This window comes from Mustela erminea, chromosome 5, assembly GCF_009829155.1.
Source record: "Mustela erminea isolate mMusErm1 chromosome 5, mMusErm1.Pri, whole genome shotgun sequence".
NCBI classification, from domain to species: domain Eukaryota; kingdom Metazoa; phylum Chordata; class Mammalia; order Carnivora; family Mustelidae; genus Mustela; species Mustela erminea.
Genome location: NC_045618.1, coordinates 31,768,732 through 31,793,374, shown reverse-complemented (window position 1 = coordinate 31,793,374; position 24,643 = coordinate 31,768,732). Strand labels below are relative to the sequence as shown.

Here is a 24,643-nt window from a genome sequence, read left to right as displayed (position 1 = left end):
GTCTACACTACCCAGGGATTTCAAGTAGAAAGACAGACATCTTTCCAACAGTGGGAATTGCCTGGGAGTGACACGGCTGTCTCTGGAGCAGGGGAGCCCCTGCCAATGAAGCGTTTTGGGTGTGCATGGGGGGGATGGGGAGCACACAAAAACACCATTTTAGTTACTTTTTAAAAGTTAATATTCAATTTATTAAATATACACCTTTAAAAACAGATATTTTCTTTAAGGGTTAAGTTCCGCTTACCAATCTTATTGTTCTATTTATAAATGTAATAAAATAAGAACAAGGCCTTCATTTTTCTTCAATTAAAGTTTGATTAACTCAAGTTGAAACATTAAACTCCCTTAAACAGCCAGTGCCATTTACAATTTAATTAAGTTTGTTTAAACAATTTCAACTACATTTGAACATTTCATATATTTAATTTTCTTAAGTAACTTAAATGTCTAATTGAACAAGCCTAACCTTTGCATCATGTCCTTTGAAAAACTGTTGTAAATTTAATAGATTAAATTTATAAATATACTGACTTCAAAATTATTTTAAATATTGGGATACTGCTAACAAAATTAGTCAAATTATCCCTTCAAGTTACTTGTCTACAGGCCTCTGGTTACCACTAAGATGGACTAACCATACTTTACCCTCTCCCTCCCACTGACTGAAAGCAAGAACCCTGGAAAATAAATAAAAGCAGGTGGATTGGAGAAAGCAATAAACACTAATGATCAACCAATATGGCTATGTGATTCCTGGGTTTCTTCCTTCCCATACCTCCCAGCTTGGACTCTAGAAAGCCTGACAGAAAAAGCTTGAAGAGAACCCCTCTCTTTCTGGCCAAAAGACTAGGGACAGGGACCTGCAAGATGGAGAGTGGGGCAGAGAAATAATCTCAATCATTTCTCTTTTCCTTTATAGGGTGCACCACAAGGAAACCCCAATCATGAAGCCATATTCTTGCACTGTTGGTGGTGCAGGACCTAAAATTCTGAGTGCAAATCATTCTCTCTGGCTGGAGAAACTGATAAAAAGGGCCCCTATGGAAAATGTGGGGGAGTTCTGTTTAATTTTTTTTCTCTTTTTTATCCCACTGTGGCCAAAGGAAATGTGTGACAATATGGAAAGGCTAAAACCCCAGGTTCTAGCCCACTGACCAGGAGATGGGAGCCCAAAGTGTGAGACAGTCATGGAGAGCTGGAGAACAGACTCCCTTAAATCTGTGTATGAAGTCACCCACCCTTGAGCCATGAAAGTGTAGAACTGACTCAATGCAAAAGGCAGGGAAAGACTTGTGGTCTGAAACAAATAAGGTTAATTACAAAATGCCCCAGATTACAAATGAAAAACCAGGAAAATTTCAACTACTCTCAAAGGAAAACATAGATACTGACCTCCAGATGACCAGATCTTGGCATTGTCATGCACAGACTTTAAAACAGCTATTATAACTATAGTTCATGAGGTAAGGAGGGATGGTTGTGAAATGAATAGAAAGATTGAAATAGTCAGGAACAAAATGAAAACCATCAAAAAGAACCAAAGGGAAATCTTACAACTTACTTTACATAATTAAATTTTATAATATAAAAATTCAACAACTAAAATTTTAAAAAAACTCACTTTGTGGACTCAATAGCAAAATGAAGATGACAGAAGAAAGAGTCAGGAACTTGAAAACAGATTCATAGAAATTATCTAATCTAAACAGCAGAGGTTAAAAAGGATTGGAAAAATAATGAATAGAGTTTGAGGGACTTATGGGACATTATTAAAAAGTCTAACATTCATGTCATTGTAGTCCCAGGCAGAGAGGAGAAAAAGTTTGGTGCAGGGAAAAAAAAAAAAAAGAAGAAGAAAAAGAAGAAATCATGGCTGAAAACCTTCCAAATTTGGTGAAAAGACATGAATTTATAGATTCAAGATGCTTAGTAACCCCCCAAAAGGATAAATTCAAATAAAACCTGATCCAAACACATCTTAATCAAACTAATGAAAATCAAGGATAAAGAAAAACATTTTTGTAAAAGCCAGAGGAAAGTAATACATTACCTGCAGAGGAACAACAATGAAGATGACTACAGATTTCTCAACAGAAACCATGGAGACCAGGAGACAGTGGAACAATATCTCTCAAGTACTGAAAAGAAAGAGCTGTCAACCCAGAATTGTATACCCAGTGAAAATACCATCTCTAAGCACCCCCCCCAACCGCCCCACCAAAAAAGATATTTCCAGAGAAAGGAAAACTAAGGGAATTCATTGATAGCATGCTTGCTCTAAAAGAAACATTAGAAGGAATTCTTTAAGAAAAAGGGAAGTGATACCAGAAAAAAAAAATTGGGGTTTTAGGAATAAAGAAGAGAAATAAAACTGAGAATAGTTGGGTAAATATGATAGACTGTTCCCCCTCTTAAGTACTTTAAAATGGGTATGACTGGGCACCTGGGTGGCTCAGTTGTTAAGCATCTGCCTTCAGCTTGGATGGTGATCCCAGGATCCTGGGATTGAGTCCCGCATGGGGCTCCCTGTTCAGCAGGAAGCCTGATTCTCCCTCTGCCTGGTGTTCCCCCTGCTTGTGTTCCCTCTCTCACTCCCTCTCTTTGTCATAAATAAATAAAATCTTTTAAAAACTAAAATTAAATAAATAAATAAAATGGCTATGACTACTGAAAGCAAATACAGTGACATTGTCTGATGGAGTTTTCGGTGTATACGGACATCCTGTGTACAGCAGCTGCAATGTATGTGGAGGAGGGCAGTCTGCATGGCTAGAAGGGTCATATACTTCACTTGAAGTAGTAAGATATTAACTCTAAGTAGTTCATGATGATGAATTAGGTATGTGTACCACAATCCCTAAGACCACCACTTAAAAAACATAACAAAAAGATAATCAAGGAGCCAGCAGAAAAATAAAAATGGAACACTAAAACAATATTCAAATAATTCAAAAGGCATAAAAGGGGGAACCAATGAATGAAAAACAGAGGGGATAAGCCAAAACCAAGCAATAAAACAGTACATCTAAATCCAACCTTCTCCACAAACATAACACATTAAATTGTTTGAACATACCAATTAAAAGACAGAGATCATCAGATTAGATTTATAAAAAAGCAAGGCCTAACTCTATGCTGTCTATAAGAAATTTACTTTAAGTATAATGACATAGATAGGTTAAAAGTAAAAGGATGAAATAAATATATCATGGAACATTTTTTTTTAAAAAGCTTGAAATGGGGCTCCTGGGTGGTTCAGTGGGTTAAGCCTCTGCCTTTGGCTCAGGTCATGATCCCAGGGTTCTGGGATCGAGCCCCACATTGGGCTCACTGCTCAGAGGGAGCCTGCTTCCCCCTCTCTCTCTGCCTGTCTCTCTGTCTACTTGTGATTTCTCTCTTTGTCAAATAAATAAATAATTTTTTTAAAAGCTGAAATGGCTATCTTATAATCAGGCAAAGCACACTCTTGAAGAAGAAAACTTAGGGATAAAGAGAAATACTCCAGAATGATAAAAAGATCAATTTATTTGGAAGATGTAGCTATCCAAAATGTGTATGCATCAAATAACAGGCCTTCAAAATACACAAGGCAAAAAAAAAAAAAAAAAAAAAAAATAGAACTAAAAGGAGATAGAGACAAATCCAGTCATACTTTTTTTTTTTTGAGACTTTAAGACTCATTGCTCAGTAACTGATGGAAAATAGAAAATCAGCAAGGATTTGGAAGATATGAGCAACACTACCAGCCAACTTGAACTCATTGACATTTAAAAAACACTCCACCAACAATAGCAGAAAGTACCTCCTTTTCAAGTTGCTCGTGGATCAACCCCTATAAATCATATCCTGGGTCATACAACAAACCTCAATAAGTCATTAAAAATCGAAGACAAACAAAATGTGCTTTCTGACTCTAATGGAATTAAACCAGAAATGAATAACAGAAAGTCATCTGGAAAACTCTCTAATTACTGGAAATTAAGCAACACGCTTCTAAACAATCCATGGGCCAAAATCTAGGAGGTGGAAGAGTTGGGGTGCTAGCTTGGGAAGTCTGGTCCAGGAGCCCACACTCTTAACCACTAGCGCATGTGGCCCCTCAAAGTTTCTTAGAGCCTTGAATGCCACGTTAAGGAATTTAGAATCTGTGCTGTATTTAATAAATCAACATTTAAGGAGTTTCATACATAAGGCAGAACGCTTTCGCTACAGATTAATGGAGTTGGGTAGTGTTGTGGGGTGGTGGATGGGCAGGAAAAAATCTGCATTCTGTCCCACCAAAGAGGCAAAGTGAAATGAAAGAATTTGGATTTTTCCAGATGTCTGAAATGAGACATTTTAGAAGCCAGGCGCAGCCTCCCTATCTCACAGAGAATATTTTCAGTCTTTCTGGGATCTACGCGTGCTGGGTGAAGGGGCAGCTCCAGAGGGAGAAACCTACTTTAGTCATCAGAGGGGGAATTTTCTGAGGACATAATGCCATAAGAATGGGGGTTTCCCAAGCCACTGGCTCGTGGCTGTGGACAAGTAACTTAACCTCTCCGTGCCTCGATTTCTCATCTGTGCAATGAGGAGAGTATCAGTTCCCACGGACCTGGCTTTGGGCTGAGCTGCCTGGAGAAAAGGCTGACCAGGAGTTTGAACATCGGCTCCTGGGAGTTGCTGTAGGACCCTAGCTGGGAGGAAAGGGGGGTCTCTGGTTTGCAGCGAGGCTTTGGAGGAAGGTTTCAGCATGATGCAGAGTGGGATTCCTGCATCCCCGGCCGGGCCCAGAGCGGGGGCAGGGCGGGGCACATAAAATATTCTCTGCAGAGCCTTTGATCAACGGCCATGACAGGGAGGGTTGAATTCTCTTTGAAGCAGCAGAAAGATCAATCCCCCTTCTTATCTCAGCCTCTGCGCAGGGACATCACGTGCTCCTGCCGCCGCCGCTGCTGCTGCCGCTGCCGCTGCTGCTGCTACTCCACAAGACCCGAACAGAGGCAGCGATGCCCAACCCAGACCTGCGTCCCAACCTCGGCCACCCTGTCCACGGGGTGGGGGGTGACGGTGAGGAGCAGAACCCACCCCTTGCAGACCTTCCCCTGGCCAGCCCACAGAGGGAGGAGAGGGCAAAAGACGCCTATGCCCCCAGAAAGTAAGAGCATCAGCGATTTTTTTATTAAACTTTCACTAGGGGCCCCTTCACCTGGGCATTTCCCCTCTTTTCTTCAAAGCCTGGCTTTAAAACATCACCTTTTACTGAGATCTAAGGACACTAGGCCAGCAGGCAGGAGAACGGATTCTAGCTCTAGGTCTGTCTTTGATTTGCTGTGTGACCTTGAGCAAGTTACTACCCCTCTCTGGAGCTTAATTGCTCTGTGAATTGGAATTGCTGTAAATGTTTTTCAGGGTTCGATTTCAAATTCTGGGATCAAGACCAGTTTATGGCCAGGGTCAGGGTGGTCAGGGTCAAGGTGGGTTCAGGTTATAGAACGGTCTTCCTCAGATCCTGTCTCAGAAAATCACCCCCCAACACTGACTGGCTCCATGTTCTTGGCCCAGTGTTTTTCTGCACAATCCCATTGGTGGAAAGAAATGCTTTGCCAGCAGAGAAGCATCCTGAGTCTGTGGGAAGGGAATGACTGTGAACCCTGCCAATACTGATGTGGCCCCATAGTGCTGTCCCTGGCACCCTGCTCAGCGTTGTCCCCGTAGGCGTGCGTGTGTTTGTGTCCATACACTTGAGATTGCATAGAAGCCAGGTCCTCCGGATGGGCTTAGGGTTGTGTGTTGGAAAGCATAGAAGTGTGAGTGTGCAATGTTGTATGATTCCTGTGTGTTCATATGCGCATTTTGCAGGGCTGCTTGTGTTTCCGTGAATCTGAATACGTTGAAGAGTGGATTTGGAAGCATGAAGTCTTGCATTTCAGGGGGGCTGATATACTCCTGAATTTGAGGGGTGTGGTGTGTAGTTCTGGAGTTTCCTGGGTGGGTGGAGATTCAGGGTTAGCTTGGGTGCACTCTGGGGCAAATAACAGCAACACAAACAATGGCTCGGGCTGTGCCAGACACTGTTCTGAGCACTTTATAGACATTATTTAAACTTCGCAATAATAGATAGTGTTACCCCATTTTACAGGTAAGGAGACTGAGTCTCCTTAAATTAAATTAAATTAAATTAAACCACTTGCCCTGGGTCACACCACAAGTAAGTTGCAAGACTAGGATCTGAACCCAGATCTGTTGAACTCTGAAACTCGTGCTTCTCTCCCCCTATTTTCCTCAATAGATTATCCCTGGGAGGGGGACAGTGGGCTCATTTCCTGCAAACACACACTTACCAAACAGATGTGTTTGGAATGTTCGAGACAAGCATTTCATTCCACATAAGGAGCTTTAAACCTCTGGATTTAAGATCCATGACTTGCTGGTGGGGAGAGAAGAGAGAGAGAAGGCAGAGGAATACCACCCCCCACACGCCACGGAAGGCCTCCTGGGGAGCTGCTGGAGAAAAACCCAGAGCTTTGAGGCAGTGAGGATGTTAGCTACAGGTCTTCACCCGCATTGGGGTTCCTGGTTCCCAGGGCACAGGAGGGGCACCCAGCTGGTTCTGCAGCTTTGGGGGGAGGCTGCTTCGTAAGCATCCCAGGGACGAGGATGCTGGGTAGAGACCGGTGAAGTGGTGAGAGGCGCCGGTGTGCACAGCTGCTGTGGCCTGCCCTGGGAGGCTCTGCTCGGTCCCTTCCCTCCCTGATGCAAGCAGCAGGGAGAATGCATTATTTTTTCATTAAAAATTCATTTTGGAACAGATAGCCTTCAGAGGTGTAATTAGCCACATTATTTCTCTCCATTAGCAGTCCCTGGAGTTTGCTGGAATTTCTTGTCCTTTTTCCTCCCCATTTCACTCTTTCCATTGGCCTTTAAAAGCTACATGGTAGCACTTCTGCCTCCCTCCCCGGATCCTCAGCACCCGCTCTGGATCTGGACAGAATACCGGAATACCAAGTTCAGAATCTGAAGAAGGAGTGATGGCTGACTCCCTCCTCCCCAGTGGGCTGTGGGATCACAGTCCCCTGAGCCAGCAAGGGGTTCACTCCTGCAAGATGCCCCCACTTGCCAGTGTGACAGAGTTCAGCTGGTGGCAAAACTGGGTGGAGGTAGGAGGTTCCTGACTCCCCACTTACTCGCTGGGTGATCCCAGGCAAGTAACGTAACCTCTCTGGGCTCCTGCCGTCCTCACAGGTTGGTCCAGAAGAGCACTGATGGTTGTTAAGCACTTCCCCTGAGGTAGATAACAAAGGCCCTGTGGTCTGGATGTCTGAGGACAACAGGGGACTTCTGGGGGCCAAATGATCAGGAGACATGACAGCCATTGCCGTGGAGAGTCAGAGCTAAGCGCTAGAAGTCAGGGGTCAAGGAGATCCATGGTGAGGACCCCCAATAGGGAAAGGCCCCTTCAGAGCAGCAGGGAGTTCACGGGGACTCAGGCCCAGCTGCCCAGGGCAGAGTGGCTCTCTTTTGCTGATTCTGGAGGATTCACAGCCCTGCGTTGCTCCTGTGGGTTATTTCTGGTGCATATGACCAGAATGGGAGGTCATAGAGGTATCATTTTCAACTGACTGGAGGGAAGTAGGGTCTCCCCAAGACCTTAATAATGACCTAACATGCAGCGAATGACCCCTTAGCACTCTGACTGGCTCAGCGGACTTCAGCATGGCTGGCTACTTCTCTGGGGGATTCTAGCTACCACGGTGCTCGGAGGACAGCCACCTGCAGCCCAGCTCCCCGCTCTCTGCTTCCCTCACATTAGTGACAGATGACGTGCAGCTGTCTTCAGCTTAGTCAGAAATACCGCACTCCATGGGGGCGAGGCCAGGAAACCTGCTGTGGGGAAGCTAAACTTATCCCAGTTCCTCACAATGAGGGGCAAAGAGAAAAATGCAGCCTGAGCATAAAAGATCATTGGCACTCTGCGATGAGATAAAATGCGTGTGATTTACACCAAGACCTAGCATGGCCGGGACGTGGACGGTCATGGGGAGATGTCCTTTGAAGGGGCTGGCAGATCGCTGTTATGGGGACACAGTCCCATCATATGGCACAGAGTGGTGGTATGTCGCATTGACATAAGGAGCTCGAGGGAACTTAATTTCTAATAATTGCCGCAGTCCGCTTGGGTAGTAATCCTGGTCCTTAGGTTCCTGGAGAAAAGCAGAGCGGCAGAAACTGACCAGCTCACAGGATCTTTGAACTTTCACACAGATGTTTCGAGAAGCCTCACGGAAGCAGGCAGCCCCTTGACTTGAGTCTAGTTCATAGTGACTTTTATGGACACATCCGGGCATCTCTAACAAAAATAGAGATGCTGAGGTTAATAATAAACAGCATGGACTACATGGCTCCGTGCTCCATACCCAGGCCAGCCTCTTTACACACACAGCTTCACTTACCCTTCAGTTCTGTGAGGTAGTATCACATCTCTCCCTTCCCATGACCCCCCTCAGTAAGGGTAAGAGCAAAACCACGTTTAGGGAGGAGGTCCCCTGCATGGAAGAGAGCGAGTTGTGCAGCAATGCCCACCACCAGGAACAAGCATCGCGAGATGCCAACCCACTCTGTGGTTTGCAGGTGTCGGCACCCCCAGCAAAGACACTACTCACACAGGCCCCGGAGAAAACAAGGAGATGCTCACGCCAAGAGACAGATTGGGATCCACTTCAGCAGTGGGCATTAGTCCCCTGTGGCCAGTGGATCTGGTCCTCCAGCCAACACAGGGCTATGATCTGCATGCAAGTCTCTCCTGCTGCAGACAAAGGACCTCTCTCCCTCCCCACTGGGAAGAGATTGACCAGGCGCCACTTAATGCCATACTTAACCCACATACTTAAGAGGAACAAAGGAGCGCGCACTGAATTTGGAAGAGGGACAGACATTCCCGCAGGAGGTGATCTATCCAGCCCAGGCTGTGAGGACTCCCCGTCTCTTGGTAAGGAAGTGTCCCAGGCCCAGTGTCCATTCCTGAGTGGCCAAGCAGAGGTGGAAAGCCAAGGTGGGAACTTGGTGGTCCCTAGGTGGGACCAAGGTCACATGGTTGGTCGGGCGGCATGATCAGGATTTGAACCTGGGTTTTTCTGGTGCCAAATCCCATGAACTTTCTCACTGCGTGGGCCCTGCACTTCTGAAGAGAGAGTCTTTGCCAAACATCTTCCACACCTTCCCGCCACCTTCCTGCCTTACCACCACCCCCTTCAGCCAAAGGACAACCCAGATTCTCCCAAGAGAAGATGGACTGGGAGCCTTGTTCCCTCCCAGGACTTAATGCCAATTCTAGATCTCTCCAAGCTTTGCCCATACTCCTCTACCAAAAATAATACTCGATAAGCTGGGATTCTTGTCCCCTGAAGAACCCCCAGGCACAGAAATTTACAACTGTAAAACTGAGCTGCTGTCAAGGAGGGGGAAATGCATAAAAGAAAAATGATGGGGGAGTATGTAAAGAATTTGGGGAATTACGTAAATAAATGGACACGGTAAGGACCATTCAGCCCTGAAGACGCAAGATTGACACATGTAAATCCCTTGTAAATTTCAGCAGAAGGAGTGAAGGGGATCAACAATGATTCTTGCTTCAGTGTCCTGCAATTCCACTTGAATATTAAGCCTCCATGTGCTCTGACGCTTTTGTAACATGACCAAACTATACCAGCTAATTTGGGCCCCGGTTATTATCTACAATTTACAGACAAGGAGCCAGAGGTGAAAGGAAGTTCAGTAGACGATCTAGAGCTATCGTGTTCATTTTAGAAGCCACGTCAGATTTAGCACACAGTTTTTCCAACTCCCTGCCTGATCCCCGAGCTTCTTAGGGAAAAATTGCAGTTAATTCTCAGTTGTCGACATCTTTAATGTGGAGGAACAGAGGCATAGATAATCCCAAATGGTGAGTAATGCCCCATGCCATGCCTTCTGCTCTGGACATTTGCTCTGGAAGCTTCTCAAAGCTTCTCTCGGACCTCAGAAGGGAGGCACCCTGCTGTGGGAGGCTGCCTCATCCTCATTTCACCCCTTCCTGCTCAAAGCCACCCACCTCCCGCTCCAAGAAGACCTAGGGGCGGCAGATTAAGGGGACGATGCTAGAATGCATTCCTAGGCTGGCAAGGAGTCGGGGAGGGAGAAAGAGGATAAGGTGTTTTGATTTAAAAGGACCCCCACAGTGCCGCAAGCTAGCAGAATAGTAACAGTAAATGAGACAATGAATTGTGTCTGCTAAGAGGTCTGTGTAGATGCTGATTCATTATGTTAATAAGGATGTGAGAGATGGAGGTGGGCTGTATTCTGCTTTCATGGCTGGGGGACCCAAGGCTCCGAAGGGGGGGGGAACATCCAAATTTAAGGTCAGAGTCCAAATTCCACCTCCAAGCTCCTGCTTCCTAATTGGTTGATCTAATTACTAGTATCTCTTAATGACTATGGATGCTTTCAAGCCAGATGGCTTTCACGGCCGGCCGGGACCTGGGTAGAGACGCAAGCAATGCTTATGGTAGAGAACCAGTGAGGCCAGAGCCAAGAGGAGCCAACATCTCAGATTCACTCAGCAAATGCTGAGAACCTGCCAAGTGCCAGGATACAGGGATTGGTACTGGGAGGAAAGCACAAAGGAATCAGGCATTGACCGTGGCCTGAGGAACCCATACAGAAATCTCTATAATACCTTCAGAGAGGACAGTGAGATGAGATCTACAAGAGTTTCGTTTTTTCTTCCATTCAATTAGGTCATTCAGTCAGTCATGTGGGCACTGTCTTAAAGTGCTCTGGATATAAGGAAAAATAAGACAGGTATCTAACCCCAGAAGCTAGCAATCAGATACACATACTGACACTGAATCACCTGGGAAGTTTTTCAAAATACAGGTCCCCAGGCCCCCATCCCAGACAACTGATTCTGAATCCCAGGAATCGATACCCGAGAGACCTGAAGCTCAGATTCTGGGTGTTATCTGGGGAACGAGCCAGAGGAGGGATGCCCAGAGACAGGGAGGAAGGCTTCCTGGCCCACCTTTCCTAGGAAACCTCCCCCGATCTGCCCAGCGCCCTGATCTGCATGTTCCTATCCCCAACCTCCGCTGTACATCCTGTGTCCTGTGTGCAGGACGTGTACACAGGATGTCCTATGGTTTTTCGGGCTGACCAATAGATTTAGTTGGTTCCTGTGTGTGTTACCTTTGAGGCTGAGTGCTCCCATGTTCCAAGGTCATTGTGATGACGGTTCCAGGGGGCATTGTGACACACACTGCCTTCCTCTGTTCAGCTATAGGAGGTCAGGGAGAGGCCAAGTTCCTCCTGGGAATGAAATTCATTCCCTAAAAGGAAGATCACTTTCCCCTGCTAAATAAGCATCATTTAGGGCTCCAGTGAGCTCTGGTCAGAAGCTGCTTTGAAGACGTCCAGCAGGGTCCATGACCACCCTTTCTCCCGAAAACAGCCTCTCTGCCAGGTGGTCAGCCTCCTTCATCCTGGTATGTGTTCAGTTTGCATGTGGCTTTCCTCAGTGGGATGGGAAGGGCTAGAACTCTGATCTGGCCTACAAGGTTGAGCAGGGTAAGTTGTACCTTGATCTTACATCAGGACTGAAAAACACAGGTCCCTTTCCTCCCTTTCACCTTTCTTTCTAAGCCAGTTACCTCTCCCCATATGTCACGGTCTAACTTTAATGACTTCTAGATTTGCAAGTTCAATCACGGAGATGCTGATAAATTTTCCTTGGTGTTTTTGCCAACAATTTTGGTATGCTGCCACCAGGTGGCAGTAACGCCTTTGTTAACACGTGGTTTCAAGCCCACTCAACAAGATATATCTTTTCATTAAAAGTCAGTCTCAGTCATAAAAGTTCTCCACACGGTGTATTTTTCAAAATCATAAAAACTAATTATAATGACCATAACCAATCTCAAGTTCATTAATCCTAATGATTAATACATAAGAAAGCAGAGAGGCAAAATGGATACCTCTCTCCCTGAGTTTTAAATGTTATGGCTTTATTGCAAATAAAGGTCACCAGGTCTTGATTTGGATTTTCTTTATATCTTTACTCATTTCTCTGAACTTACAGAGTGATAATAATAAAATAACGAACAGTCACATAGCCTTTAGTATGTACCACAACTGTTCTGGAGGCTTTATCTGTAGTCATTTATTCTCAACGTAAACCTATATGAAGTAGATGATTCTATTATCTTTGTTGTATGAGAAAGTTGGGGCATAGAGACAAAGCAACTTGCCTAAGGTCACGCAGCTGGTAAGTGGCAGAACTGGTATTTAGACCCAGACTGTGGAGTCCATCTTCCAAATCAGTGACTCTCAAAATCTGGTGCCCCAAACTGCCCCATTAACATCAACGGGAAACTTGTAATGCAGGCTCTTGATCCCCAGGTGTCCCGAACCAGAAATTCCCAGGGTGAGGTCCAGTGATCTGTTTTTTAACAAGGGCTCCAAGTGAGTCTGATGTACAGTTAATTTTGAGAACCATTGTCTTAAACCATTCATTTAATCACTATGCTATACTGATGATACACCCCCATACCTGGGCTGGTAATAATCACCCTGGTAAATTTCAAGTGGCACGTATGCCTCCTCCACCCCAATTTGAATACTCCTTCCCTGCTTGGCCACCCTGCCCTCCCCTGGGTGAGAATCACTAACATGATGAGTCACTCTTACTGTTGAGGGTATATCTTGTCCCTCAAGGGAACCCGAGTAGAAGAGGTTGAGAACCATAAGCAGCCAGTGACCCTTCCTACAGTGGGGACTCTGTTGCTATGAGTTTTCAGAACAACACAGCATCAGAAGCCCTCCTGGAAAGCTTGCCTTATCCTCCAGTCACTTTCCTATTTTACTAAAAATATTAGAGGGGGCACTTGGGTTGCTCAGTTGGTTAAGCATCTGCCTTTGGCTCAAGTCATGATCCCAGGGTCCTGCGATGGAGCCCAGAGTCAGGCTCCCTGCTCAGTGGGAAGCAAGCTTCTTCCTTTCCCTCTGTGTGCTCTCTCTCTCTCTCACTCTCAAATAAATAAATAAATCATTTTTAAAAATTTAAAAATTAAAATATTAGAGAAAATCCTTAACACAATAATTCAGAATAGAAGAGGGTAGGGTGATATATGCTTGCAGCCAAGCCCTCTCATAGCAGGGAGATGCTAGAGAAACTGAACCACTTAGGACTCCTACTTCTGGCCCAGGCTATTCTAGAGGAAACATGGCCATGGTGTCACTTTTGCTGGTGGAGGACTTTAACCTGTTGTTAAACAACACAGTAAAGGTGGGAGACTTTCACTACTGGTCTACCTATCAGTGACTAGAAGAAAAGCTACTGCAGAGCTGAAGAAGAGTATCCAGCACCTCAGGGACTACATATCCCCCCAGGCTAAACACCCTGATTCTGGCGCCAAACAGCTCTGTACTCACATCTCAGCCCTGGTATTCACTGTATGACCTCTGATATACTAAATAACCCCCTCTCCCAGCCTCAGATCCCTGATCAGTAAAATAGGGTGATAACCACACCTACTGGGGCACCTGCATGGCTCAGTCCGTGCGGCATCTGCTTTCTGCTCAGGTCACAATCTCAGGGCCCTGGGATTGAGCCCCACGTCAGGATCCCTGCTTGGTGGGGAGTCCGCTTCTCCCTCTCCTGCTCCCCCTGCTTGTGCTCCCTGTCTCTCAAATAAATAAATAAAATCTTGAAAAAATAAATAACCACACCTACCTCGTAGGTGGCTGCAAAGATTAAATGATAAGTACAAAGTGCCGAGGACAGTGCCTGGTACATCATCAATGCTTTGTAAATCAGAGAATATAATACATTTATTTTCATAATTTATTTATTTGGGTTTCTATCATTTTTGTGCTTTATGCTTTTGTGAATTCCTTGTTGCTTCCTATATTACCTGCTTTTATTTTTAAAAGCGAATTAGAAGGAAAATGCCCTGTTCCTCTAAATCTCTAATTTTTTAAGTAAAAAAAAATTTTTTTCTTCTGACTCCCATCCCTCAATCTAATAAAAAAAAAATGTTTGTAGTTAAAAAATCTTCTCACAAAAAACACCCTAGGCCTCAGAGTCTTCACTTGTGAGCTATATTAAATATTGAAGAAAGAAATGCTACCTATTCAACACAAACTATGCTTGAAAATTTTAAAGTGGGAACCCATCCCTGCTCCTTCTATGAAGCCAGTATGACCTTGATACCAAATCAAAGACATTACAAGAAGAGAAAATTGTAGACCAATATCTCACGTGAACACTGATGCAAAGATCCAAAATAAAATTAAGCATATAGTCTCCAATAATGTATAAAAAAGATAACATATCACCAGTGGGGTTTGTCCAAGCAATACAAGGCTGATTTAACATTCAGAAGCATGCGACATAATTTACCGTATTAACAAACTAAGAAACAAAAACTGTACGATCATTTCAACAGATGCAGAGTATTGTTTGAAAAAACCCGATAGCCATTCCTGATTAAAAACTCCCAGCAAACCAGCAGGTGAACAGAGCTTCCTCAACCTGATAGCGGGCAGCTACAAAAAGCCTGCTGTGAATATTATGCTGAGTCATGAAAGTCTGAATGCTTTTCCTCTAAGACTGGGAACAGAGCAAAGATACCTGCTCTCACCATGTTTATTTACCTCCACAATGGAAGGTCTAGCCAGTTCATAAATAAATAAATAAATAAATAAATAAATAAATATATTTTTACAATACCATCCCCCTAACCGAAAATATTTAGGGATAAATCTGACAAAATATATGAACAACCTACATACCTACAAAATAATGCTGAGATAAATTTAAAAAGACCTAAATAGAGAAATACAGAAGATGTTAGTCTTTTTGTGCCATATGTCTCTGTTGCAACCACTTAACTCTGCTATTTTAAAGATTATTTATTTATTTATTTATTTGAGAGAGAGAGAGACAGAGAAAGCACAAGCAGAGGGAGGGGCAAAGGAAGAGGGAGAAGCAGGCTCCTTCCCTGAGCAGGGAGTCCAATGTGGGGCTTGATCCCAGGACTCTGGGATTATGACTTGAGCTTAGGGCAGGTGCACAACAGACTGAGCCACCCAGGGGCCTCTTCACTCTGCTATTTTAGGGTGAAGGCAGCCATAGACGATACATGAATGAATGGGCACAGCTGTGTACCAATAAAACTTTATTTAAAAAAAAAAAAACAGGTTGCAAGCCAGATTTGGCCCATGGATTGCAGTTTGCTCATTGTTGGCTTCTATAATAAATCCCCATGGAAACCGCAAAAGCTACTAAGACTAATAAGTGAGGTTAACAACATGGCAGGATACGAGATCAATATATAAAAAACCCATTGTAAAATGAAACAGGATGGGATCAGGAGGGAGACAAACCATAAGACACTCTTAATCTCACAAAACAAACTGAGGGTTGCTAGGGGCAGGGGGTATGGAGAACGGAGGTTGGGTTATGGACATTGGGGAATGTATGTGCTATGGTGAGAGCTGTGAAGTGTAAAACTGGTGATTCACACCTGTACCCCTGGGTCTAATAATACATTATATGTTAATAAAAAAAATAATAAAATTTTAAAAATGTATTTCTATATACTAGCAATGAACAATTGGAAGTTGAAAGTTTAAAAATAACACCTTTTACAACAACATCCCCCCAACCCAAAATATTTAGCGATAAATCTGACAAAATACATGAAAAAGCTACATACCTACAAAACAATGCTGAGAAATTAAAGAAGACCTAAACAGATGGAGAAATACACCATGTTCATGGGTCCGAAAGCTCAGTATTATGGTCAATTCTCCCCAAACTGACCTATAAATTCAGCACAGTCCCCCTGAAAATCACAGCTGCCTTTACTGTAGAAATTGATAAATTGACTAAGAATTCTATGGAAATGCACCGCCAAAGTTCCCTTTCATGATTAAGGACCCCAGGATGCAGCCCAGCATTGCTTACTCTCTCTTGCTTCCTGCCACAGTTCATGCTGAGTGTCACAGTCTGAATATAGGTTGGGAGAACATGATGGCAGACACAACAGTGTCTATGCGACTGGGGCATGACGTCAGGACAGAACCTGCTTCCCAAGGTTAGGCCAACAATGAGGGTGGAGTTGGGGGGTTTTTTGTTTGTTTTGTTTTTGTTTTGTTTTTTTCATATCTTCTTGGGGCCCTGTGTCCTATTTTGGTTCAGAAGATAGATTCTGGAGGCATTACTAAGGGGCTCAATCCATGCCTATCAAATGTGGCGTTAGTGGAAATGATCGCCAATCTTGGCCCATGGGTTCTGATTTTTTTTTTTTTAATTTCCAGTGCTAAAGTGACTTCTAACAGCTTCCTCTCACGTGGTCCTCGGACCAGCAGCAGCAGAGCAGCAATCTCCTGGGAGCTTGTTAGAAACGCATCATCCTGAGCCCCACCCCAGACCCTCAGAATCAGAATCTGCTTTTTAGGAAGATTCTCAGGGGACTCCTATGCAAATTCAATTTGAGTCACACAAGGGCATGTTCGGGTGTATATCCCTGTATATATCCCTGGAGAGTTGGGAGTGTGCCTATCACACAGGACGAGTCACCCTCCAAGCTGTGTCCATCAGCCCGTCCTCGTGCCTGCAATAATGGCATTTCAAGATACGCTTCTCTCCAATAAAGGCTTCCTCTAAGAAGCTTCTCCCATTCTGGCAGGAGCTCTTACCTCCTGGTTACTGTCTTATGAGCACTTGTTTTTTTTTTTAACTGAATTTTTTTTTTTATAAACATATATTTTTATCCCCAGGGGTACAGGTCTGTGAATCACCAGGTTTACACACTTCACAGCACTCACCGAAGCACATACCCTCCCCAATGTCCATAACACCACCCCCCTTCTCCCAACCCCCCTCCCCCCAGCAACCCTCAGTTTGTTTTGTGAGATTGAGTCACTTATGGTTTGTCTCCCTCCCAATCCCATCTTGTTTCATTGATTCTTCTCCTACCCACTTAAGCCCCCATGTTGCATCACCACTTCCACTTATGAGCACTTTTAATTACTTCCCAAGCAGTGTCCTCACCTCCCCCCATCACACACACACACACACACACACACACACACACACACACACACCTCTCTTATGTAAACCAGAAACCATTTCTCACGATGAACTCTCTGACTCTTCCAGGAAAGGCAAAAGTTAGCTCATGGGAGTGTTTAGCGCTTATTTTATATCTCTCTACTATCAAAGTCAGAAACATTATTACAGAAAAGTTTGAAAACACAGGAAAAAGGAAAAGATGATATAGGACCCTATTTCTCCAAGATAATCACTCTAGCTTTTGGTTGGTTGTTGGTTTTGTTTTTGTTGGGTTTTGGTTTTTTTGTGTTTTTTTCCCGTTTTTTCCATAACAGAATTGCCCTAGTGATTAATGTACTATACATTAGAGTATATAAGGCATAGTTTTCATAATATGTAACATGTCTACGGGGAGTATAGCACGTAGAGGATAGAGGCTAGATACTGAATGTATAATTTTGTATTCTGCTTTTTTCCGTTAATATTTTAATGTTTTCAGGTTTTCATTCCCTGTAAGCCCCATTTTTTTTAATGCCTCACAATATTCCACTGAGCATATAAATTATAGTTTAACTATTCCCTTATTGCATGTTAGAGCACGTGCGGTTTTTCCTTTTGGTAAGTAATGCACCATGAAAATTATTGTGTGTTCAGCATTTTTCTATAACGTTGCAGTAATTTCTTTAGGATAGATTTCCAGAAGTGAGTCAGAGGCAGGGAAATTGATCCATATTGCAAACTCCAGATGATAGGATGGGGGAAAAAATCAAACTTAAAAAGAAAAGCCACAGGTTCCTAACAGAGGGCTGAAGTGATTGTCCTTGCCAGGCGAAGAGAAAACCACCCATTGACAAGACAGAATGGGATGGCTTCTTCGATGAGAACGGTCTATTGGCCAAGTCACGAGACCTCATTTGTGTGAACATCCTGGAACGGGTATGGTCCCCAAGGCCTTGCCCTGGCACTGGAGGGCACAGGTGGGCAAGGGGCAGGCGTGGCATTTGGAGACACCCTCTTGGCAGGCATCTGGAGGTCTCCTGACCTCTCACTCCCCACCCCAGGGTCTGCACCCCTTCGTGAGGACAGAAGCCTGGAAGTTCCTCACGGGCTACTACTCATGGCAGAGCTCCCAGGATGAGCGGCTCACCGTGGACAGTACGAGGAGGTAGAACATTCCAGACCCTGTCAGGGGAGGGTAGGTGACAGTGCCCATCCCAGCCTGACAATTGCAGTCTTCTTCTCCCCAATGGATTTCTTATTCTAAGAGACAAAACCGCCCCTGTGCTCCTGACCCAGGGCGCGAACACTGGAGGTGCCAGCACCTTCCTGCTCAGCTCCAATCAGCCTTGCACAGATGGCCCGGAAGGGGCTTAATCCCAACAGCTCCTCGTCCCCACCACCACCCAGTTCCTTCTTCCCTTAGGGCCTAAGCAGCCTAGTTGAGCTGAAGATTCATGCACAAAGGGCCAGTGGAGAACCATTCAGGGCAGTCGGGGAACTGAGGGCTGGCCTGGAAAGCTTGAGAGCCCTGACAAGAGCCCGTGTTAGCTCTCCAAGGCTGCTGTCCCAGGTACCACAAATAGGGTTTTGCAACAGTGGGAATCTATTCCCTCGCTTCTAGAGTCCAGAAGCCCAAAAACAAGGTGCCAGCAGCGCCCCACTCCCTGAGGCTCTATGGGAGAGTCCTCCCCTGTCTCTGAGGTTTTTGGTGGCTTTGGGGACTCCTCCCATCTCTGCCTCCATGGTCACACGGACTTCTCTCCCCTCTGTCTGTCTCTGTGTCTCTGCGTGTCCTTAGAAGGACACTTGTCACTGGATTTAGGGTCCACTGAGATAATCTAGATTGATCTCATCTCAAGATCCTTAACTACATCCCCAAAGGCCCTTTTTTGAGTAAGTTCACATTTACAGGATTTAGTAGTTAAGGTGTAGACATGGTTTTGAAGGGTCACCAGCATCCTACAGCACCTAAGCACATCCTAATGATGGACACTAAACACTGCCTCATCCAGGCCTTCTGACTCCAAGGTGCCAGGATGACCCCCATTCTACGGAAGAGGAAACTGTGTCTTAGAGAGGGATCATGATGTCCCCAAGGCCTCACCCTCTTTGCAAACTCCCAGTTATTAATTGTGGAGCTAGAAATCAGGAACAGCTGTGAGACCCCCAGGGCCACAAGACTGAACCTGCCTCCATGCTGTCTTCCGGGGGCACATGAGCACAGAATAGCATAGTTAGGGCTGGTGCAGACCAAGATGAGGGAAGCTTCACAGGTAGGGGGAGAGCCCAGTGGAGAGCACTGCTCAGACTGCCCTTGACTGGCGAGGGGAAGGCTGTCTCCTCCAGCCTCAGTTCTGTCTGCCCAGGAAGAACTATGAGGCCTTATGCGAGATGTATAAAAAGATCCAACCCCTTCTGGAAAACCTGCACCGGGACTTTATGGAGACTCGGAATTCCATCGGTGAGCAGAGTCCGGTGGACAGGGCTGGGTCGGGCAGGGGAGCCTGAGGCCATGCCTGCCTGCTCCTCAGTCATATGCAGGGGCGGATGGTTTCCTGATTCCTGGGAGAGGCCTTGAATTCTGGAATTCTGCTGGCTAAACCCTGGTTAGTCCACCCATCATGTCTCCTAGAGGCTCCTACATGCCTAGTGTCGTATTCCCTTGAGTGCATGCTGTTCCTGCTGCTTTGTCTTCAACTCTCCCCTTTGGCCTTGAACAAGACTGGATTTCAAAGGACGGGGCCAGTGGAGCGGGGATGGGGGGGCACATTCCTGGCAGAGGATATGGCCTATTCAAAGATTCGGAGGTGAGGACAAAGCCAGGCAGCTCAAGGCATGGTGCTGGGCAAAGCCTTGTGGGCAGATGTCATTTTCACAATCTCCTCCCCAGGGTGCCCTGGGCCCTGCCCTTTGGGGGAATAAACTCATTCATGGCCCCTCTGCTGAGGCCATCTGGTGCTGCTGACCTGTCTCTTGTCCCCAACCTAGCATATGACATTCAGAAACTCTACGACAAAGACCACCTAGGCAACGTCATTATCGACAAGAAGAGACTGGAGAAAATCTTGCTCCTGAGTTATGTCTGCAATACCCAGGCAGGTGGGCCGTGGGGCTGAGCCTCCCCTCAGCCCCCCTTCTCGGTTCCTTCCTGGAACCCCTTCCCTGCCCAAGCCAGGGCTCACCCGTCCTCGCTGTCTCCCCTCCTCCACCCAGAGTACCAGCAGGGCTTCCACGAGATGGTGATGCTTTTCCAGCTGATGGCAGAACACGACCATGAGACCTTCTGGCTTTTCCAGTTCTTCCTGCAGAAAACGGTGAGGGCTGGGCCTGAGCTCAAGTCCCACCTCCCTGCCACTCCCCAGACACCCCCCCGGAGGTCAGGCAAGCAATGGGAGCCCTGGCTCTTTCCTCCAGCCACGTAACAGCCCTCTGGGTCCCAGAGGAGCCTGGGCAGGCAACACTCACCCCAGTGAGTTTATTGGGGGAGGGGGAGCTGTGTGTGTTGCAGGCATTGGAGTTGAGGAGGGGGCTGGAAGGATGCTCTGGGTCCAGTTCTCACCAAACCTTGAAAGAGTGTAACTGGCCAGTCCCAGGGATGGCTGCTTCTTCCTGGCATTCCCCCCCCCCCAAACAGGGCTGTGCTCCCACAGACCCTCCATGACTCCCCGTCGCCTCCAGAATAAGATCCGGTAACCTTGGCTGGGCATTCAAGGACTATCTGTGGCCTTCTCTCTCACTGCTCCTTTCATATGACCCACAGTTCAGACCCACCAGGGGACTGACTACTCCCCAGATGACCCCACATTGATCAGGTTGAGTGCTTTTGAAGTGGCTCTCTCCAGAACACCCTCCCTTGGAAAGCCCTTCCTCATGGTCTGGGAGCAGCTGTCCAGAATCAACCCTCATCCCTTTCTCCCTCCCCTAAACAATGGGCTTGATGCTCTTCCTGGTCCCACTTAGTTCTGCCCGCATAGCCAGGCTGGCTGCGTTGAGAGCCACACCTGAGACATCCCTGGATCCCCACCCCCGACACACATGTAGGTGCATACACACATATATAAAAAAGCAAACCGGGGCACCTGTGTGGCTCAGCGGGTTAAAGCCTCTGCCTTCGGCTCAGGTCATGATCCCAGAATCCTGGGATCCCGCCCCGAGATGGGCTCTCTGCTCAGCAGGGAGCCTGCTTCCTCCTCCCTCTCTCTCTCTCTGCCTGCCTCTCCGCCTACTTGTGATCTCTGTCGGTCAAATAACTAAATAAAATCTTTTAAAAAAAAGAAAAAAAGAAAAAAAGAGTACACCTACACACCCAGATCACGGAGACACAGACATGACGTGCGCACACACAACCAGGCTCATACAGACACGAGCCCAGCCCGGAGCCAACTACACACAGGGCTTCCAGCACTGAGTGGCTGGTGACCCCCGGCCGGCCCTCAAGCCAAGAAAGATTCGGTTGCCCTTGCTCCCACCCATCTTTCTCAGGAGCACAGCTGTGTTATCAAGATCGGAGTTGGCAAGAACCTGGATATGCTCAGCACTCTGATCAACTTCTTGGACCCCGTGTTTGCGGAGCACCTAAGTGAGTAGACGACCCCCAACCCCCTGCAAACGGACAGCTCCACCCACAGGGTGGGCCTGAGAAGGGCCCCGCCCCCAGTCCAGTCCCGGCAGCTTGGAGCCCTTGGTCCTCTCTCCAGGTCCCGGTAGGAGGGTTCGTCTAGACGTGGGGTTGGAACGCGGGCAGTTGAAAATTCACCCCAAACATTCTCTGGAGAGCTGGCAACGTGAGAGGAAGGCATTTTGGATTTGCCCGGGGTGTTCTCGAGCCCTGCTGTTCGACCTATCAGTGCGCCACCCCTGGTTTCCCCCACTGGGTCCTCCGGGCTGACACCCTGCTTCTCTCTCCACAGGAGGGAAGGGGGCGGGGGCCGTGCAGTCCCTCTTCCCCTGGTTCTGCCTCTGCTTCCAGCGGGCCTTCAAGTCCTTCGACGATGTCTGGAGGCTCTGGGAGGTGAGTCCTCTTTGGATGGAGGGGTTAGACCCCCACCCCTTTAACAAACAGGGGGGAAGCCCGTTTCCTTGCCTCCCCTTCATTGCTGCTTTGGGATGGGGTTGAGCAGGTTGGGGTTTATGGGGCCTTGTTGGAGGAGGCGAGAACATCAGCCTGTCCATCTGTCCATCCTGTCCTACCAGGACCTTCTTCAGGGCAGCGGGGGCAGAAGGAGGGGCTCTCAGCCTGTGCGGTGGAAGCCTGGCCGGCTTCCCTGCCACTCTAACCCCCGCAGGCCTCCCTCTGTTCCACGTCCCCAGCTGCCCCTTCCTCTGCTTTCCCCTTCATTTGAGTGCTGGCTCCCTGTGAGCTCTCACTCCTGGAGAAGGAGGGGCCCTCCGAGCACAGGTCAAAGGTGCAATTCTTTGATCCCAGGCCTTCGGGCCATAGGCCCATGAACCTCCTTGGGAACAGACCCACTGCCCACTTCTGCTCTGCCCAGCTCAACACTCCGCCTGGCATTCAGCGCCCCACAAGTCAACTCCCACCTGCCTTACCCCTCCCTCCTGGCCTGCTGGTTTCCACGCCCAAGTCCACGGCCACCCCCAGACCCCTGGGGACACCTCTGGATTGTTGACTGGTCAACCTCCGCTTTGCCAAAGCTCTACTCCTCCTCCTTCCCCCTCCCCCCTCCCTCTCCCTTCCTCTTTCCCTCCTTCCCTCTCGCATCCTCTCCTCCTCTAGCTAAGGAATTACCTGAGGCTTTTTCTCTGAGTCCCCCAGTAGCCAGCACAATGCCTGGGAGGTAGCACCTGCCTGAGTGAGCGAGGGAGTCAGCAGTGAGGCCCAGGGATGGCCAACCCCGGGTAGGTCTGTGGTCAGTGGGCACAGGGCCCAAAGGGCCGGGAAGCCCGGGCTGAGACTCGTGGGCCATCTGCAGGTTCTGCTGACAGGGAAACCCTGCAGAAACTTCCAGGTGCTGGTGGCTTACAGCATGCTGCAGATGGTGCGCGAGCAGGTGCTGCAGGAGAGCCTGACCAGCGACGGCATTCTCCTGGTGAGAGGACCCTGGGGCCGGGCCAGCCCCTCCCCCACCCCCACACCTCCCACGCCTCCCATGCCATCCCAGCCCTCCGGCGTGGCAGGAACTGGGTTGTCCTGAGCACCGAGCTGGTCTCACGACAAGCCGGATGCAGCGGGACAGTGACCATCACAGCAGCGCCCTAATTTAGCAAAGGAGGACACTGAGGCCTTGAAAGTTTTTCAGCCTCTAGGTTTACTGCCTCCCAGTTAACTCCCTGGGCCCTAGGGTCCCCTTGTGGCAAAAGACCGAGAGTTTTCTGACATTGCTAAAAAGCAGTCTAGGTTTTAAAAAAATCTAGGGAAAAAAATAAAAAATAAAAAAAAATCTAGGAAGACAGCCCAATTATAAAACAAGTTCTCCTTAGAAGCTCCTGAGACCCTCAGGGGAACCCCGGTACCCCCTCAGAGTCCCGTATGAAAATGACACTTACCATCTCCCCACAAATACCACATTCCTGAGGTGAAAATTCCGGCATTGTGCCAGGCTGGTTGGGGTGAGATCAGGTGGCCCCGGCTACTGCCGGGAGCAGTGACCTTCTCCCCTGGAAGTGGGAGGCAGTCGCCTGTACCCAGGGAGACCTGCTTCCTCCTGGCTTCCTCTCCTGGCACAGGCCTGCAACAACCTCATTGACCTTGATGCTGACGTGCTGATCTCTGCTGCCTGCTTGGTGTATGCTGAGCTCATCCAGAAGGATGTAAGTGGCTCGGATTATTTGCCTTCCTCCTCCTCCTCCTCCTCCAAGAAGCCTTCTCTGATTTTCTGAGCCCAGCCCCGACATATGGCAGGATATTCCGCTGCAGAGACACAATTTGTGTCTGCCTCGTTCTCTGCCACCAGCCCATGGGTGCGGCTTGGCAAGGTTTCCTTGCTGTTTGCATGTGCAACTCCCACCTCCCAGGGAGGCTATGCCATCCGACCATGCCGCCCGCCTCCCTCATGCCCTGCGTCCATCCCAGCAGGTCGGGCACAGGGCTGGGCCCCCCGGGGTTCAGTAGGATGTCACTAGCTGGACAGACTGAGGAATGAGAGCAACAGACCAACATCTGTCTGCCTCAACCTGCCGGCACCCTCCTCTTCCCCAGGTTCCTCAGCCACTGAAGGACTTCTTTCTCTGAGGACTCTCTCAATGGACAGATGCCCTCGATGGTCAGGACAGAGGTGGTGCTTCAGCCGTGAGGTCCAACGGGCGTTAGGGTGAGGGGGTAGCTAATACAGCTACACAGGAAACAGCCTCTGGAGTCAGTTTGTGGTGCGCGGTGTGTCTCCTGCGGACACGTAGGGGCAGAGAGGAATGTCCAACAGTGAGAGAGGTCTGGTGGATGAGCAGGGAGATGGCGAGGCCAGTAAGGGGGCAGGCACACCAGGGACACTGCACCCGTTGGAAACTCTTCCACAAATGAAAGGTTCTACTGTGGTTCCACACTTGGAGGCACATGGATCAGGCTGGAAACAGCTTCGAGAGCCTCCTAGCCTCCTCCGTGAGACAAACTGAATG

The 24,643-nt window shown here is 47.6% G+C and overlaps 1 protein-coding gene across 1 annotated transcript; it reads left to right on the top strand.

The window, feature by feature from the left end:
- The first annotated feature begins 11,281 nt into the window (after positions 1-11,281).
- TBC1D21 (TBC1 domain family member 21) lies at positions 11,282-24,373 on the top strand. Its single transcript, XM_032341644.1, has 11 exons — positions 11,282-11,501; positions 17,903-18,010; positions 18,136-18,239; positions 19,441-19,535; positions 20,063-20,173; positions 20,288-20,388; positions 21,557-21,653; positions 21,985-22,085; positions 23,005-23,121; positions 23,759-23,842; positions 24,231-24,373. The coding sequence occupies exons 1-11, from the start codon at positions 11,442-11,444 to the stop codon at positions 24,261-24,263; spliced, it is 1,011 nt and encodes a 336-aa protein (XP_032197535.1). The 5' UTR covers positions 11,282-11,441; the 3' UTR covers positions 24,264-24,373.
- Positions 24,374-24,643: the final 270 nt, after the last annotated feature.